The sequence below is a fragment of the Tachyglossus aculeatus genome, chromosome X5 (genome assembly GCF_015852505.1).
Source record: "Tachyglossus aculeatus isolate mTacAcu1 chromosome X5, mTacAcu1.pri, whole genome shotgun sequence".
Lineage (NCBI taxonomy): Eukaryota > Metazoa > Chordata > Mammalia > Monotremata > Tachyglossidae > Tachyglossus > Tachyglossus aculeatus.
In genome coordinates this window covers 5,547,455-5,567,590 of record NC_052097.1, presented here as the reverse complement: position 1 = coordinate 5,567,590, position 20,136 = coordinate 5,547,455, and the positions used below count along the sequence as shown (strand labels likewise).

The window sequence follows — 20,136 nt, the reverse complement described above, 5'->3', positions numbered from 1 at the left end:
TACTTAGCACTAGGGTAGATACAAGCTAATCAGGTTGGATATAGTCCATGTCCCACATGGGCTCACAGTCTTCATCCTCATTTTACTGAGGAGGGAACTAAGGCCCAGAGAAGTGAGGCAACTCACCCAAGGTCATACAGCAGACAAGTGGTGGAGTCGGAATTAGAACTCAGGACTTTCGGACTCCCAGGCCCGTTCTCCCTCCACTAGGCCATGTCCTCTTTTTCTCCCTGTTACATTTACAGCTCAGGTCAGGCCGCTTCACGACAATATCATGCACCCAATCCCTCGTTGCCTTATCAAGCAAAGGGGCCCCCCCAACCCCGAGATGAGAGAAGGCTTTGGAGAATTACGTACCCACTAGACTGCAAGCTCCTTGTGCACAGGGAACATATCTATCAACTCTGTTATATTGTACTCTCTCAAGTCCCTTGAGACTGTAAACTCTTGGGAGCAAGGAATGTGTCTGTAAGATTGTTATAGCATACTCTCCCAAGTGCTTAGTACAGTGCTCTGCACACAATAAGCACTCAAAAAATACGATTGATTGATTGATTGATTGATACTGAACTATCCCACGCCCTTAGTACAGTGTTCTACACACATTTAGTGCTCAAAATATCCCATTGACTGATTGATCGTTACATACTGGGGCCAGCTCTCCCACTTAAACAACCGAGAGACCCCAAGAGTCAGTGAAAAGGCTCCAGTTCTCCCCCGCCATCTTCCCCTACACCATGTCCTACCCAGACAGCACTGGGAAAACATTGGTTTCTGTCTGAAACAAAGCCCCAGCGGACACGTGCCTGTGAATCAGCTGTGCCCCAACAAGAGCTACATTGTTTGGATGGCTCGGCCCAGATGCCTGACCTTCAACGCTGGCACAAGCCAGGCCCCCTCCCCAAGCACGAAGGGCAGAGAGGCCTGAGGCTGTGACAGGAAAGCAGGATGTGACAAAGCAAGGCACAGCTTCAGGGAGAAAAGGGGAAAGACTGTGTCCAATTTTCTTAATGGCATTTGCTAATAATAAGGATAATGATAACATTAATAATAATAGTGGCATTTGTTAAGCGCTCACTATGTTCCTGGAACTCTACTAAGCACTGGGGTGGATACTTGTTGTTGAGCACTTATTATGTTCCAAGCACTGTTCTAAGTGCCTGGGGAGATACAAGTTAATCAGGTTGGACACAATCCCTGTCCCACATGGGGTTCACAGTCTTAATCCCCATTTTATAGGCGAGGGAACTGAGGCCCAGAGAAGTGAAGTTTCTTGCCCTAGGTTACACAGCAGACAAGTGGCAGAGCCAGGATTAGAATCCAGTTCCTTCTGACTCCCAGGGCCAGGTTATGCTACCCTGTAAGGTTTGCTTGCCCACTTTGGGGATAGAATAGATACTTTAGAATCTATGGCAACTGTCCCGGTGCTGGCTCTGGTAGGTTGCCTACAGACTCCGAGGTTCCCCCTGACCTGAGGAAACTTTCTTCCCCAGTCCCCCAGTGACCTGAGAAAATGTTCTCTGCTTGGCTACCAACCCCGAGGGTCCCCCTCCCTGACCTGAAGAAACATTCTCTGCCTGGCTACAGTTGCTGAGAGTCCCCCAGTAACCTGAGAAAATGTTCGCTGCTTGGGTAGGGGTTGTCGCTATATGTTGCTGACTTGTACTTCCCAAGCGCTTAGTACAGTGCTCTGCATACAGTAAGCGCTCAATAAATATGATTGAATGAATGAATGAATGCTCTTCCCGATACCTACTCCATGACAATATAGCCACCTGTGTGGTAGTGTGTGCATTACAAGATTTTTGGGATAATGTACTGGAAGAATAGTGCTCTCTCCCCCCTCAATAACAATAATAATAATTGTGGGTTTTGATAAGCGCTTACTATGTGCCAGGCACTGTACTAAGCACTTGAGGTGGATACAAAGAAATAAGGTTGGACACAGTTCCTGTCCCACATAGGGCTCACAATCTTTACAGATGAGGTAACTGAGGACTGAGAAGTTAAGTGATGTGCCCAAGGTCATACAGCATTTAAGTGGTGGAGCGGCATTAGAACCCAGGTCCTTCTGACTTCTAGCTAGGGCCGTCTTCCACCCACTAGGCCACATTACTTTGACAGCAACCTCCTTTAAGGCTTTGCTTCAGCTGTATGCTCCCAATTGCTTACTACAGTACTAAACACATAGTAGTTGCACAACAAATACAACTGATTGGTAAACATGCCAGAGACTCTTTCTACACTGTCTCTGGAGAAATGTAATGCAGAAGTTGTTGTAATGAAAGTGATTGGGGATTTTTTTTAAAAAAAGTCCAGACTTTGATTTAGCTGCCAGACACACAATGCAGACTCCCCAAACAAATTTTTGGGTCACAGTCACTGCTCAGCTATTGCTAAAAACAACCTTAACTCCCTTCTATAATGGACTTCCACCTGTGCTAGCCTTACGATTAACCCAAAACCCTCTTTCATTTTTAGCAGATGAGGAAAGTGTGTGTGCACACTGATTTACCTACAAAAAAAATAAATTTAAACTTCAAAAAAACACTGGTATGTTATCAGGTGGGGAAGTGAGAGAAATGGACTAAGAGGAGGGGAAGCATCATGGTGGATAGAGCATGGGCCTGGGGGTCAGAAGGACCTGGGTTCTAATCCCAGCTCCACCACTGGTCTGCCATGTGATCAGAGGCAAGTCACTTCAATTCCCTGTGTCTCAATTCCCTCATCTGTAAAAGGGGGCTAAAGACTGTGAGCCCCACATGGAACAGGGACTGTGTCCAACCTGCTTGTATAGACTGTAAGCTTGTTGTGGGTAGGCACTGTGTTACCTTACTATCATATTGTACTCTCCCAAGTGGTTCCAAGCACTTAGTACTGGGCTCTGAACACAATAAATGCTCAAATATATATTACTAAATGAATAGTACAGTGCATAGTAAGCACTTAGTGAATATCATAAAAGAGCAGGAGTAGAGAGGAGTGAAAGGGAAAGGATGGAGGAAAGGTTTTGAGGCTCTTCTGCAGGTGAGCCCCTCAGGGAACGGGGAGGGGAGAAGAGCCTGCTTTGCGGGCTTCTTCGTGGTCCTTGCCTTTCATCACCAGCCCTTGATCGGCCCTGAATTCACAAAAGTGACATTTCGAGAAAAGCCACCCGACAAAGAGTGGCCATTGTTGCTTGGGGCTCCTTTCCTCGCTGGTTCAGTGTTTGGATAGGAAAGGTCACAAGTAAAGGCAAGTGAGCAGCTGCTCCAAAGCCGGTAATACCAGCAAAGTAACTTCTTCAGACCTGGTGGGGCGGCACAGCCCGTCCACTGCCAATGACTGCTTTCATTTCGGCAACCCATGAAAGATGGGAAACACTTCCCACTTCTCAACTGCTGGGGCTAGTCTCCCTGAATGATTCCAGTATGCAAGAAGAGGCGTCTTGGAATGATAAGCGGTGTGGCCTATTGTCTGTTTGTTTATTCTTTTAAAATGGTATTTGTTAAGTGTTTACTATGTGCCAGGCGCTGTACTAATTGCTGGAATAGAAATAATAATAATAATAATAATGGCAATAATAATAATGGTATTTGTTAAGCACTTACTATGTGCCAGGCACTGTACTATGTGCTGGAATAGAAATAATAATAATAATAATAATAATGGTATCTGTTAAGCACTTACTATGTGCCAGGCACTGTACTAAGTGCTGGGGTGGACACAAACAAATTGGGTTGGACGTGGTCCCTGTCCCCCATGGGGCTCCCAATCTCAATCCCCATTGTTTAGATGAGATAATTGAGTCCCAAAGACCTGAAGTGACTTGCCCAAGGTACAACGGCAGGCAAGTGGCAGAGCCAGGATTAGAACCCATGACCTTCTGACTCCCAGGCCTGTGCTCTATCCACTATTACATGCTGCTAGTCAGGTGGGACACAGTCTATGCCCTACATGGGGCTCACAGTCTTCATCCCCATTTACACTGGGTTTACACTAGGGAAGCGAGGCCCAGTGAAGTGAAGTGACTTGCTTGTGATCACACAGCCGACAAGTGGCAGAGCCAGGATTAGAACCCAGGCCGTTGCTCTATCCACTAAACCATGCTGTTTCTCACCTTCTGGAAAGACTCCTGGCCTGGGATTCTGGGAAGTTCAGTTCTAATCCTTGTTCTGCCATGTGTCTGCTTTGTGAACTTGGGCAAAACAGTTAACTTCTCTGGGCCTCAGTCTCCTCATCTGTATAATTGGGATCCAATACCTTTTCTCCCTCCCTTTAAGGCTGTATGCCCACAGGAGAGAAACTGTATCTTATCTGATTGCCCTGTATCTAACCTAGCACTTAGTACAGTACTTAGAACTTACTAAGGGCTTAATAAATAGCACATTAGTACTATTAATATTAATTAGTGGACTAGAGGTCAGAAAAGCTGGACTCCGAGTCCCAGCTCTGCCACTGCCTGCTGTGTGACTTTGGGCAAGTCACTACACCTCTCTGGGCTACAGTTTTCTCATCTGCAAAGTGGGGATCATACCCCTGGCCTTCCTCCTTCTATCCGCATTCCTCTTTGATGTCCCATTTGGTACAGGAATCGAGCCTTATCTAATTATCTTGCATCTACCCCTGCGCTTAGCACCTTTCTGGGCAAAAGGTAAGCAGTTAATAAATATCGTAGCAAGTATATACATAATTAAATATCACGAGAAGCAGAGCGGCCTAACGGATGCAGCACAGGTCTGGGTTCTAATCCCAGCTCCGCCACTTGTCTGCTGTGTGACCATGGGCAAGTCACTTCACTGGGCCTCAGTTCCCCAGTGTAAATAGGGATGAAGACTGTGAGAACCATGTGGGGCAAGGACTGTGCCCAACTAGATTAGCTTGTATGTACCCCAGCGCTTAGAACAATGCCTGGCACATAGTAAGCACTTAACAAATACTATTACAAAAATAACTAAATTAAAAGGCACATCTGATTTTCCAAGAGTCCTCCAAAGGGGGCCTTCTGTTCTAAATCTTGAAAAGGGCAGGGAAAGAGGGGGAAGGAGAGGGGTTTGGAAGGGTAGAGTTTGTCCCAAGGACTCTGATGTAGACTTATTGACAAAGCCCTATCAGGATAAAAATCCTGGAGGGCTAGAATAATTTTCCCTGCTGATAAGGGGTAGGAGTGAAGGGACACATGGCAAGCAACTGAAATGGTTATCTCCAGTTATGTTCTCTTATCTCCTGATTGGATTGAAGAACCATCTAGCCCAGAGGAACCCAGGCTCTGCCCAGACCCGATCTGCTCAGGAAAACAGCAACAGCTGCTGCCCTTCAAGCTACTCTTCCAGGACTCTCCCTGGCAAGGGGCAGAGCTGGGATTAGAACCCAGAGCTCCTGGCTCCTCCCACTAAACTGAGCAGTTTAGCTGGCTCATTGACCTATTTTAACCCCATGACCTCATTCAGCCACAGGCCAGAGCCTGTACTAACAGCTACAGACTGAGCCAAGGCAGAGATCAAAATGGACCCTGTGAAATCCGAGCAATGTAGTCTCCCAAGTACTTATGACTCTACACTCAATAAACGCGACTGATTGACTGATCTAAACTTTTCATTTTCCAGAAGCGGTCCTACCATGACCCTGGCATTCATGGGAGTCAGAAGGAACTGGGTTTTAAGCCCGGCTCCGACCTTGGGAAAGCCACTTCTCTTCTCCAGGCCTCAGTTCCCTCATCTGTAAAATGGAGGTAAAGACTCTGAGCCCACATGTGGGACAGGGACTGTGTCCAACCCAATTATCTTGTCTGTCTTCACCTATATACTGTATGCTCCTTGAAGGCAGGGATCGAGTCTACTTACTCTTCTGCATTCTACCAAGTGCTTAGTACAGCTTAGTAGGCACTCAATAAATACCACTGATCAAACTGATTGCTCTAGCCCGACCCTAGGACACAACTGTGAGCCCGTTGTTGGGTAGGGATTGTCATTTGTTGCCAAATTGTACTTTCCAAGTGCTTAGTACAGTGTTCTGCACACAGTAAGTGCTCAATATGACAATGAATGACTCTCCAATCAAGAACTTGACTCAGAAGGAGCTCATCACACATACAGGGACAAAGAGATCTCTGTATGGAGGTTTGCAGGCCCTGTTGCTCTTGATAAAGATTTTCCCCACACACGCAGTGCCACCATCCTAACTCTCCTTTCCCTTGGAAGGAGAAGCGACATTCCCAGAGATGGAAGTCAGCTCCAAGCCCTTGGGGTTATTTCCTCTTTATTCTACTCGGGAAATTTGTCTCCAAGGGCCACATCTGAGGAAGGGAGACTTAGAGGAGAAGTGTAGGGTTTTAAGGAATCATAAATGAGAGCCCAGGATCCCAACTCCAGAGGGATGTTGATTCTGAAAAAGGACTGGTCTGTAAATGCAATCAGGACTGCTGTGCAGGGAGAGTTTGTGGGGAGAGGAGTGCTCAAAGAGCACTGATATTTCCACGTGCGATGGCACTCCTTTGACTGGCAATTCGCTAAGAACAGAGCTTGCTGCCAACATTCTGCAGGTAGCTACGGACCTCTTTCAGTGTAAGCAGCGTTGGGTAGCGGATAGAGCATGGGCCTGGGAGTCGAAACGACCTGGGTTCTAATCCCCACTCCACCACGTGTCTTCTGTGTGACCTTGGGCAAGTCACTTTACTTCTCTGGGCCTCAGTTACCTATCTGTAAAATGGGGGTTGAGACTGAGCCCTGTGTGGTACAGGGACTTTGGCCAATGCGATTCACTCGTATTCACCCCAGAGTTTAGTATAGTGCCAGGCACATATTAACTGCTTAACAAGTACCGTCATTATTATTATTAGCAGACGCCTTTACTAATTCTTGCTCCAGGGGGAGTCTGGCCCGTTGCAGCAGACCAGGAGAAAGTGAAATCCAAACAGGGCCATTTTCCTCTGCTTCCCACTGGCTCTCTTTCCCAGCCAGTTGATACTCAGCGCAGAGAGAACCGTCACCTGGCCCGGCGAGGATGGTCAGCCCCGACGCCCTCGGCTTCGACCAAGGCCTCCCCCCCACCCCGCCCCCTTCTCCCTGAGCTCCTCCAGATGCCACCACTGACTCACCAAGGGCTTGGTCTCGTCTTCATCTTTGAAGTAGTAGAGCTGGTCACCCTTTAGCACAAACCAGCGCGTATGCCATGTCTTGACGAAGCCGCCTTGCTTCCGGAGCCACCCGCACTTGGCGGCACCGAGCCTGCCCAGGCTGGGCCGGGGGCTTTCGGGTGACCCACCACCACTGCCGCTCTCCTCCATCGTCGGGCTCACGGGCTTCCCTGGAGAGACAATCCAAAGGTGGAGACTGAACAATGAGGCTCTTCGGCCTTGGGTGACAATGCCCTCTCCCACTCACCCCACCAAGGGAACTGCCTGGCATATCTGGACTGTCCCAGGCCCTGCAAGAGGATGAGATGAACCCGAAGGTCAAGGTTTCGGAGAAGCCACCCTAGGAGCACGGACCATGCTAGGGCCACCTGGCCCCTGATTTCCTGTAATTATGCTGTTAATAGGCACCAAGTGCTGTGCTAAGCACTAGGGTGAAAAGGAGATTAGCTAACCGGATACAGTCCCTGGCTCATGTGGGGCTCAGATAGACAAAGACAAAAAGAGAAAGATAAAGAGAAATCAAGAAAGAGAAAGAGAAAAAAGATAAAGAGAGAAGGAGAAAGAGAAAAGGAGAGAGGGAGAGAAAGAGAAAGAGAAAAAAGATAGAGAGAGAAAGAGAAAAGGAGAGAGGGAGAGAAAGAGAGAAAAAGAGTGAGAGAGGGTAACTAGCGGAGCACCATGGACTAGTGGTAAAAGCATGGACTAGTGATCAGAAGACTTGGGACCTACTGCCAGCTTGGCTATTTGTCTATGGTATGACCTTAGGTAAGTCACTTCACTTCTCTGGGCCTTAGTTACCTCATCTGTAAAATGGGGATTAACAATGTAAGCCCCACAGGGGACACGGATAGTGTCCAACCTGATTAGTTTGTATCTACCCCTCCAGGACTAGCACAGTGAATGGTGCACATTAAGTGCCTAACAAATAACATAAAAAACCCAACTTTTCCCCATTTCACAGATAAAGAGGCCCATAGATATTGGAATGAACTGCCCAGTCAGGCAGGTGGGGCTAACCTTACACGGGTGGCATTCATTCGTTCCATTGTATTTACTGAGTGCTTACCACATGCAGAGCACTGTACTAAGTGCTTGGGAGAGTACAATACAACAGACAGATTTCCTGCCCATGAGGAGCTTACAATCTAGAGGGGGCCTTGGCAACAACAGCCAACTGGTGGATGGCTGGCAAAGAGAGGGGATTTGGAAGACCACAGACCAGCAGAGAGACAGCTCCTCTCTGTCTGTCTTTCCTCTCTGGAGGAAAGATTTGGACGCAAGCAGGCTGTAAGGGAGAGGGTTGGGGAAGAGAGTGATGAAATGCTGGTTCAGCCCATTTGGTTCAGTTTAAAGAGATTATTGGAGCTATCCTTGGAAGACATTTGTTCTAAATGAGAGAAATGTCCTCAAGATGTCTTTTTCCCCTCCTCAACTGCCCCCTTGAGGGCCACCCTGAGCATCAGGAATCATTGCAGTTGTGAAGACTCAGAGCAGAGAGTCTCCGCCTTCCTCCATCCAAATGCAGGAGTGAGGCGGCTCCTCATGTGGCTGAGGGGAGCACTTCGGAGAGTACAATACAACAATAAACAGACACATTCCCTGCCCACAATGAGCTTACACCCTAGAGGGTGTATTATTAATCGTATTTATTCAGCACTTTTTTTATGGTATTTGTTAAGCACTTACTATGTGTCAGGTACTATACTAAGCACTGGAGTAGATACAAGCTAATCAGGTTTAACACAGTCCCTGTCCCTCATGGGGCTCACAGTCAACCCTCATTTTACAGATGAAGTAACGGAGGCACAGAGAAATGAAGTGACTTGCCTGAGGTCAGACAGCAGACAAGCAGCAGAGCCGGGATTAAAGCATGGCTCAGAGGAAAGAGCCTGGGCTTTGGAGTCAGAGGTCATGGGTTCAAACCCCAGCTCTGTCAACTGTCAGCTGTGTGACTCTGGGCAAGTCACTTAACTTCTCTGGGCCTCAGTTCCCTCATCTGTAAAATGGGGATTAAGACTGTGAGCCCCCCGTGGGACAACCTGATCACCTTGTAACCTCCCCAGCGCTTAGAACATAGTAAGCACTTAATAAATGTCATCATTATTATTAGAACCAAGGTGCTTCTGACTCCCAGGCCCATGCTTTATCCACTAGGCCACACTGTTTCTCAATGCAGAGCACTGTACTAAGTTCTTGGGAGAGTGCAATACAACAGAGCTGATAGACCCGTTCCCTGTTCACAACAAGGCATATACAGGACAAGATAGGACAGGATCTCAAATGCAATGTTATCCCTGGGTGAATGAAGTAATCAGAGGGGAAGCTAAAGGAACTTAGAGCAGGTGTAATAAGAACCTTTTCTTTGCCATTAAATAATAATACCTTGCAGATACCGTGCTTTGATTTTCCAGAGTGCTCTCCTATCAGGGCTCTCGTGTGAACCTCGCATCATCCCTGTGTGGTAGGGAGAGGCAGGAATTATTATCCCCAATTTAGAGATGAGGAAACCAAGGCCCAGAGAGACTAAGTTACTTGTGCAAGGTCACACTGCAGGATGGGGCCTAGCAGGGATGAGAAACTCGGGTTTGCTAACTTTTCAAATAGATCACCCTGCCGTGGTCTCCTTAAGTGCCAGGCACTGTTCTAAGCGCTGGCGTAGAACAATTTAATCAGGTTGGACACAGTTCCTGTCCCATATGGGGCTCACAGTCTAAATCCCCATTTTACAGATGAGGTAACAGAGAAGTGAAGTGCCTTGCCCAAGGTCTCACGGCAGACAAGTGGCAGAGTCAGGATTAGAACCCAGGTCCTCCTGACTCCCAGGCCCGTGCTCTGTCCAATAAGTCATGCTGGTTAGACATTCAGACGTTTCTGTGCTGGCTGAAAATAAAACGGTCTGGCATCAGATCAGGGCAGACCACTGGCCTCCCTGGTCCATTAGCTGGCCTGCCCACCTGGAATTGGGATTGGGATCACCCCCGCCCCACCGCCACTCCAAGGTGCTAGGGACTGGTTCCCCCATGAGAATGCTTTCTGGCTCAGTCCTTTATGGAGAGCCTTAGGTTTGGCTTAATCGATCTGTGGTGTCATAAACAGTACACTGTGCTAAACACTTGGAGAGTAAAATACAACAGAATTAGAGAATGCATTTCCTGCCCATACTAAGCTTACAAGTCTTCGGGCCACATACAGACAGTGTGGCCTAATGGAAAAAACCTGGTAGTTACATGACTTTTTTTTTTTTATGTTATTTGTTAAACTGTGGGCCAGGCCCTGCCCAAGGCAGTGGAGTAGATACAAGTTAATCAGGTTGGACACAGTCCATATCTCATATGGAGCTCACAATGTTCATCCCCATTTTACATATGAGAGAACTAAAGCACAGAGAAATGAAGTCACTTGCCCAAGGTCACACAGCAGACTTGTGGTAGAGCCGGATTTCAAACCCATGTTCTCTGACTCCTAGGCCCCTGTTCTTTCCACTAGGTCATGCTGCTTCCCTAGGACTTGGGGTCTAATCCCACTTCTGCCACCTGGCCAAGTCACTTCACTTCTCTGTGGCTTAGTTTCCTCATTTGTAAAATGGGATTACATACCTGTTCTCCCTCCCACTTAGACTGAGAGCCCCATGCAGAACAGGGACTGTGTCTAATATAATTCATTTATAGTCACCCCAAGATTAGGACAGTGTTTGGCACATAGTAAAAACTTGAGCCACTTGTCTTATCTGCTAGCCTTATATTCCCCTCCCTGCCCCCTCCACTCCCCCAGCATAAGGGCTAGTGCCCAGCCTATAGTAAATACTTACAAAGGCTACTTAGAGGCTACTAAATATTCCAGGCCCGGAATGCCCTCCCTCTTCATATCCTATACACAATGACTCTCCCCGGCTTCAAAACCTTATTCGAGGCACATCTCCTCCAAGAGGCCTTCCCTGATTAAAGCCCTCATTTCTGCATTGCCCTGATTTGCTCCCTTTAATCACCCATGTCCCACAGAACTTATGAACATAACCATAATTTATTTATTCATATTAATGTCTGCCTCCCACTCCGGACTGTAAGCTTACTGTGGGCAGGGCATGTGGCCATCATATTGTCAAATTATACTCTCCCTGGCAACTTTGTACAGTGCTTTGCATACTAAACACTCACTAAATACGACTATTGATCAATTCCTTATGAAGCTGGAGGGGTCACTGGAAGGCTCACTTGGCCATCTTGCCTACTGTAACATCTCCAGGGTCTGAATGTCTGAGAGTTTAAGACTCTGCAGGCGGAGATGGTGCTGGCCAGAACACACAATAGCACTTCTTAAGCACTTACTGTTAGCAGAACACTGGTAAGTAGGATTCAGTCAACTAGCTGACCTGAGGGGAGCAGCCCTGACTGCAGAACCTCCAGACTGGAAGCCTCATATAATTATAATCATAATAATGGTATTGTTATTAATAATAGTAATGGCATTTGTTAAGTGCTAACTATGTGCCAAGCACTGTTCTAAGCACTGGGATAGATACAAGGTTATCAGGTTGTCCCACTTGGGGCTCACAGTCTTGATCCCCATTTTACAGATGAGGTTACTGAGGCACAGAGAAGTTAAGTGACTTGCTCAAAGTCACACAGCTGACAAGTGGCGGAGTAAGGATTGAACCCACGACCTCTGACTCCCAAGCCTGGGCTCTTTCCACTAAGCACTTACTATGTGTCAAGCACTGTTTCAAGCGCTGGGGTAGATACAGGCTAATCAGGTTGGTCACCACCCCTGTCTTAAATGGGGCTCACAATTCTAATCACCATTTTACAGATGAGGTAACTGAGGTACAGAGAAGTGAAATGACTTGCCTAAGGTCATAAATGGTGGAGTCAGGATTAGAACTCAGGTCATTCTGACTCCCGGGCCTAGGCTCTATCCACTATGCCATGAAGCCCCCTCTAGACTGTTACCTTATTGTGAGCAGGAAGCGTATCTACCAACTGTGTTACATTGTACTCTTACCCCAGGCTCTTAATCCAAAACTCCGTACACGGTAAACTCTCAATAAATCCAATTGATCGATTGAGTGATTGACTCAAGTCTCTTGAATTGCTCTCCTTGGTTACAATGTCTGTCCCAATGGAGCTCAAATGAATACTCTCATGATAAACTGCCTGAACGAAATGAACCTAAAACCGGCCTCCGGGAATAAGAAACTGACTTTGTTTGTACTTGACCCTCCAGCCGGCCGGAGAGGGGAATAACAGCCAGGCCGTTGCTGTTGCCCAGCCAATGCCTGAGCACCTAAAAAAAGAACAATTTACTAACTCCAAGCCTTGATCAGTGATTTAGCTCACAGTCAAGCGGAAAAGTATTTTAATTGTGGGCAGGCTGCTGCAGTCAAACGCTGTCTGAGGTTTCAATGTTGACTTGTCAACTTTGGCTTTTATTAAATCAACATAATTACAGTAAATCAAGATTCCAAGACCCTCCCAAAAGGCCCAGAGAGTTAATTAACTTTTGCCTTCAAGTCAGTCTCAAAGTCCACCCACCCCCACCACACACACACACATGACCTCTAATATGGCACTAAAACAAGCCCATGCCTATAAACATGGTCTTGTCTACATTTTCCTATTTGGAGAAAAAATAGCTTCATTTTGTTGCAGCTGCCTTTATCGTTGGTTAACTAGGTAGACCATAGGGATTTTGATTAGTTGGCCAAATGAAATGTCTACTGACCCTTACTGCTTCCTGAAGACGGATCTCCTCGACATGGCCGCTATCACCCCAAAACTGATGAAATGAACGAGGGGCAGGGAGCCAAACACTTTTTTCCTCCCAGACCCCTAGTTTCTGAGAAGAAAAAACATTTCCTGTCAGCCCTCTTGGCTTCCAAAACATTGAAGGTCATCTCAGGAGAAACATCCAAGCAACGCTGGGCTTTCTTCTGGCCTTGGAAACTCCCTGTTTTACAAGAATCCCAGAAAATCATAAAAAAATGACCCACAACATTCTTGAAAACCCACCACAGAGGGGGAATGGGTTTAATAGTAATGCGTGATATTTGGCGATTTCCATACTAAACACTGTGTTATGAACTGGGGTAGATGTGGAAAAATCAGGTGGGACACAGTCCCTGTCCAAAGTTGGGTTCACAGTCTATACAGGGAGGGCTGTGCCAATAAACAGACACATTCCCTGCCCACAATGAACTTACAGTCTGGAGGAGCTTACAGTCAGTGCCTGGCACATAGTAAGGGCTTAACATTCAAAAAAATAAAATAAAATTTACTCTAATTTCCCCACCCCAACGCCCCTTCCCTCCAGCATCACCTATGCACTAGTCCATAGCCTCTAAATGCTGAGTTACTCACCCCACTCCAAAGCAATCAATCAATCCTATTTATTGAGCACTTACTGTGTGCAGAGCACAGTACTATAGTATTTACATACCTTTCCTTATACTTGGATTGCTACCCTTACCTGTAAAGAATTTTCAAGTCTGCCTCTCTGGCTAGACTTACTCTACTGTACTCTCACAAACAGTTCAGTGACCTGCACAGAGCACTCAACAAATCATCAGCGATTGACCAGGCAGACCATAAGTAAAAGCTGATGATGACAATGAAGATGGAGGGAAGTCAAGGAGGAAGAAAAGAAGGAAAGGGAGAGGAAGAAGAAGAGGAAGTGATAAAATCTGGTATTTGTTAAATGCTTACTATGGGCCAAGCACTGGGCTAGATACAAGATAATCAGGTTGGATACTGGATAGAGTTCCTTTCCTACATGGGGTTCACAGTCTAAGTAGGAGGGAGAACAGGTACTGAATCCCCCATTTTAAAGATGAGAAAACTGAGGCCCAGAAAAGTGACTCAGTCGAGGATCCACGGCAGACAAGTGATGGAACAAGGATTAGAACCTAGGTCCTCTGACTCCCAGGATCTTGCTCTTTCCACTAGGCCTCACTTCAGGACCTGGAAGGTGGTGGCAAAGCAGTTTTTAGACTTCTTCCTGCCTTGCTGCCTTGGATCAGAAATCTACCCTCCCTGGAGCTGTGCCTCTGCCCCTGAAGCCACCCACCCCATCTGAGGCGTGGGCAGGGGGTGCAGAAGGATATCCCCTGCCAGGCTCACATGGCTGGGCCAAAGGGGCATTCCAGCATGAAGTGCCAAATTCTGAGCCCTGCCAACTCCGTTAACATCTGCTTCACATGCCTGCTCCTCTCCTGCTTGACAGCCAATTTTAACAGCCTCTTTGCTTGGCCTGAGGGAAGAGGGGGAGGGGGGACAGTGGGAGGAAGGGAACGGAGGGAAGGATGGAGGGGAGGACAGAGGGAGAGGGGGACAGAGGCAAAGTGGGGACAATCAATAGCTACCCTTAGCACTTAGGTTTATGCACCACAGCATTTTCACAGTCTTATAATAACAACAGTACTTTGATACTCAACCCCATACCCACAGCACTTCTGTAACTACTCTTAGACTCTATTTATCCTATCTGTGATCCATTTTAATGTCTATCTCCCCCTGTAGACTATAAGCTCCTTGTGGGCAGGGATCGCCTCTCTCAACTCTGTTATACTGAACTTTCCCCAAGTCTTTAGTACAGTGCCTTGCACTCAGTAAGTGCTCGGTAAATACTATTAAGTACTTCCTATGTGCTAAGTCCTGTGCTCAGCACTGAGGTAGATATAAGATCATCAGGGAGGACACAGACATTGTCCCACTTAGGGCTAAGTAGGAAGGAAACCCCATTTTAAAATGGTGACGTAGAGGCATGGAGAAGCTATGTGACTCATCCAAGGTCTCAAAGCAGGTAAAGGGGTGGAGCCAGGATTAGAACCCAGGTCCTCTGACTCCTAAGCTGTGTAGCAGCAGCATGGCCTAGTGGATAGAGCACAGGCCTGGGAGTCAGCAGGTCATGGATTCTAACCCCAGCTCCACTGCTTGTCTGTTGTGTGACCCTGGACAAGTCACTTCACTTTTCTGGGCCACAAGTTGCCTCACCTGCAAAATAGGGATTGAGATGGTGAGTCCCATGTGGGACAGCGACTGTGTCCAACCCAATTTGATTGTATACACCCCACTGCTTAGTACAGTGCCTGGAACACAGTAAATTATTAAAAAATACCATGATTATTAATATTATCATCATTTACACTCATGACTTTTGTGGTTGGTTTGTCTCAATTCTCCCTGTTAGCCTCTAAGGTTTTTGACAGGCAGAGCCTGTCTTACTAATTGTGCTCTCCTAACTGCTTAGTGCAGTACTCTTCCCACAGGGGGTACTCAGTAAATACCACAGACTGTCTGACTGAAAAGACCACCTACTGAAGGACCTCATGATTGTGGGAAGAGAAGGGTGAAAGGCTGGCGAGAGCTAAAAGTGGGCTTAAGGATACTGAGGAGATAAAAAAAATGGCATTTCCTTTTTTTTTTAATGGTATTTGTTAAGTGCTTACTATGTATCAAATACTGTTCTAAGTGCTGGGGTAGATGCAAATTAATCAGGTTGGACACAGTCCCTTGCCTCATGAGGCTCACAGTCTAAGTAGGAGAGAGAACAGGAAAACTGATGCCCAGAGAAGTAAAGTGACTCACTCAAAGTCACCCAGAAAACATTTGGAAAAGCTAGGATTAGAACCCAGGTCTTCAGGCTCCAAGGTCCATGCTCTTTCCACAAGGCAATGCTGCTTCTCTCCTCACTCTTCCATCTGGCCAAAATCCAGAGCTACAGGGAGGAGGAGGAAGAAACTTGTTCAGTTGGCATCTGAGCCACTGGAAGCCCAATCAATGACTTTACTCTGATGATCTTGTATATGCCTCAGTGCTTTGTCCAGTGCTTGGCACACAGTAAGTGTGGAACAAATACCATCATAATTAAGCTTTGCAAATACCAAATATATATATTTGTATGTAGTGTACATATACTATTATTATTTACCTTCAAGGATGGGGACCAGATCTTTTCTCCATTCTGAAATATCCTCCACACTCTCATTCATTCATTCATTCAATCATATTTATTGAGTGCTTACTGTGTGCAGAGCACTGTACTTAGCGCTTGGGAAGTACAAGTCGGCAACATATAGACACGGTCCCTACCCAACAATGGGCTCACAGTCTAGAAGGGGGAGACAGACAACAAAACATGAAGACAGGTGTCAAAATCGTCCAAACAAATAGAATTAAAGCTATATGCACATCATTAACAAAATGAATAGAATAGTAAATATGTACAAGTAAAATAGAGTAATAAATCTGCACAAATATATACAAGTACTGTGGGGATAGGAAGGAGGTAGGGTGGGGGATGGGGAGGAGGAGAAGAAAAAGGGGGCTCAGTCTGGGAAGACCTTCTGGAGGAGGTGAGCTCTCAGTATTCATTCATTCAATCTAATTTATTGAGCACTGTGTGCAGAGCACGGTACTAAATGCTTGGGAAGTACAAGTTGGCAACATGTAGAGACGGTCCCTACCCAACAGTGGGCTCACAGTCTAGAAGGGGGAGACGGACAACAAAACATATTAACAAAATTAAATAAATAGAATAGTAAATATGTACAGGTAGGGCTTTGAAGGGAAGAAGAGAGCTAGCTATACTATCTACTGTGGCTTCAGTTGCATTTATTGAGCACACACTATGTACAGAGCACTATACTAAGTGCTTTGGGAGAATTCACTGCTACAAAGTTGGTAGACGTTCCCTGACCACAGAGAGTTTACAGTCTAGAGGAGGAGACAGACAGCAGGGGTGAATAACAGGAAGCCCGTTGTTGGGTAGGGATTGTCTCTGTTGCCGAACTGTACTTTCCAAGCCCTTAGTACAATGCTCTGCACACAGTAAGCACTCGATAAATACAATTGAATGAATGACATTACTAGAAACAAATACTTGGAACGATTCCCTCAGATATTGCCTCTTTAGGTTCAAGGCCAGGCACTAAGCCTAAGATGATGATGATGGCATTTGTTAAGTGCTTACTATGTGCAAAGCACTGTTCTAAGCACTGGGGAGTATACAAGATGATCAGATTGTCCGTGGGGCTCACAGTCTTTATCCCCATTTTACAGATGAGGTAACTGAGGCACACAGAAGTTAAGTGACTTGCCCAAAGTCTTACAGCTGACAATTGGCAGAGCCAGGATTTGAACCCATGACCTCTGACTCTCAAGCCCATGCTCTTTCCATTGAACTATGCTGCTTATCTAAGAGGAACCATAATCCATCAATGGTATCTATTAAACACTCACCATGTGTAGAGCACTGTACTAAGCACTTGGCAGAGGACAACAGAATTAACAGACACGTTCCCTGCCCATAACAAGCCAAAGAGGCCAACTCGTCCAAAAGGCTGACTCAAGATTTATCTGCCCTGCCAACCCAGAATGCATTAGGACAGAAGTCAGTGGACAAATGTCATCCCTCACAGAAATATACCTCTCTTTCAGCCAGTCATCATCATACCTCCTGAAGGGGTTCATTTGCAACCCTCTCTCACTTCTTGACTGAATGTTTCTGTTTATTGCTATATTACACTCTCCCAAGTGCTTAGTAGGGTGATCTGCACACAGTAAGCGCTCAATACTATTGAGGCGAATGCACTGCACAAAATAGCTTCTGTGTCCAAACACCCATCTGCGAAAGCTTGAAAAAAAAAGGGGGGTTTGTGATTAGGAACCCAAAACGGCAAGTGAAAGTGACAAATGCAGAATTTCCCCCAGATAGCTCCCTATGCGGACAACTCTGGGTCGCGAGGTGTTTCTGCAGAAAGGGGAAACAATAATTCACTGCCCTCGTTTAGTCATATGTGCACTGAGAATTGTGTTGTGGAGTTATATTGGGGTTGGTTTCCTCATCACTTATGTACATATCTTTATACATTATAAATTACTTATCCATATTAATGTCGGTCTCCCACTCTGGACTGTAAGCTCATTATAAGCAGCAAACGTGTCTGATAACTCTGTTGTACTGAACTCTCCCAAGTGCTTAGTATTCATTCAATCTTATTTATTGAGTGTTTACTGTGTGCAAAACACTATATTAAGTGCTTGGGAAAGTACAATACAACAAAAAACAGTGAAATTCCAGGCCCCACAATGAGCTTACAGTCTAGGGTGGGGAGACAAACATCGGTGAAAATAAATAAAATTACAGATATGTACCTAAGTACTGCGGGGCTGGGAGGAGGGAAGAGCAAAGGGAGCAAGTCAGGACGATGCAGAAGAGAGTGGGAGATGAGGAAAAGTGGGCAGGAAGTCTGGGAAGGCCTCTTGGAGGAGATGTGTCTTTACTAATGCTTTGAAGCGGGGGAGAGTAATTGTCTGTTGGATTAAGGAGGGAGGGCATTTCAGGCCAGAAGCAGGACATGGGCTAGGGGTCAAAGGCAAGGCAGGTGAAATCGAGGTACAGAGAGAAGGTGAGCACTAGAGGAGTGAAGTTTGTGGTTCGGGTTGTAGAAGGACAGGAGTGAGGTGAGGTAGGAAGGGCAAAGTGATGGAGTGCTTTAAAGCCAATAGTAAGGAGTTTTTGTTTGATATGGAGATGAGGTAGCTGAGGCCCAGAAAAGTGAAGTGATTAGCCCAAGGTCACGCAACAGACAAGTGGTGGAGCCGGGATTAGAACTTTGGTCCTTCTGACTCCAAGGACTGTGCTCTATCTACTACACCAAGCTGCTTCTCTAGGCTACTCTGCTTCTCATGGCCTCAATTTATTCATCTGTAAAATGGAGGTAATTATATCTGTTATACAAACACACACACACACACACACACACACACTACCTATATGTATGTAAATCATAGATTAATCATCACCTTATTTGCCTCTCCCTATCTTGCAGGGCCCTTGTGAGACTAGAACATGAGCACTGGTGTAAAAACTGTTTGTAAAAGCCCTTTGCAATCAACCACTTCCATAATAGTAATAATAATAATGATTGTGGTATTTGTTAAGTATTCATTCATTCATTCAATCGTAGTTATTGAGTGCTTACTGTGTGCAGAGCACCGTGCTATGGGCTTGGAAAGTACAATTCGACAATCCCTACCCAATAATGGGCTCACAGTCTGGGGGGGGTGGGGGGGGGGGGGAGACAAACAAAACAAGTAGACATGCATCAGTTGCATCAAAATAAATAAATAGTATAGATACATACACATCATTAATAAAATAAATAGAATAATAAATATGTACATATATTCACAAGTGCTGTGGGGCGGGAGAGTAGAGCACAGGTTGAGAGAAGGGGCGATGTGGAGGGGAGGAGGAGCAGAGGAAAAGGGGGGCTCAGTCTGGGAAGGTCTCCTGGAGGAAGTGGGCTTTCAGTGGGACTTTGAAGGGGAGAAGTGAGCTAGTTTGGCAGATGTGAGCAGGGAGTATTTACTATGTATCAAACACTGTACTAAGTGCTAGGGTAGCCTCAAGGCAATTGTGTTGGACACAATCCCTGTTCCACATGGGCTCACAGCCTAAGTAGGAGGGAGATCAGGGATTGAATCCCCATTCTACAGATATGGAAACTGAGGCACAGAGAAGTTAACTTACTTGCCCTAGGTCACACAGCAGGCAAGTGGAAGAGCTGCAATTACAACTCGAAGGCCTTTCCCCTTTCCACTAAGCCACATTGCTCCTGGGATGTTACACTCATACTACAGATGTAAAGTGTACTTCTAAAATCTAAAAATCTACCAACCACAACTAACAGCCAGAATTTTAAAAGTGCGTGGAAATTCCTCTTGGACTCTGTTCTCTTTCTCATTCTTCACCATATCCTCTCCTCTCTCAATGCAGTGAATTCCCCTCTCTGTATCTTCCCTGAAAATCATCTCATATAAATAAATACTGCTTGATAAAGCTGTCAGAGAGTCTCTTATTTATTTAGCAAAATATCTATAATTTGGGGCATTTGAGGATTTAGGAACACTAAATCTCTTTTACGATCAATAAAATTTGCCCACCTGCTTATTTATCCATCTCACCCCCACAGCACACATCCATCTTCGCTGCAAGACTGACTGAGTCAGTGATCCGGAGATCGA

General features: G+C 46.1%; 1 protein-coding gene across 1 annotated transcript in view; it reads right to left on the bottom strand.

Moving 5' to 3' along the window:
* The window catches only part of ARHGAP24 (Rho GTPase activating protein 24), a 253,226-nt gene that overhangs the window by 206,121 nt on the left and 26,969 nt on the right, over positions 1-20,136 (bottom strand). The window contains exon 2 of the mRNA XM_038769268.1: positions 7,076-7,284. Coding sequence (XP_038625196.1) covers positions 7,076-7,264 — 189 coding nt within the window. The 5' untranslated portion in view covers positions 7,265-7,284. The remainder of the gene's footprint in view (positions 1-7,075; positions 7,285-20,136) is intronic.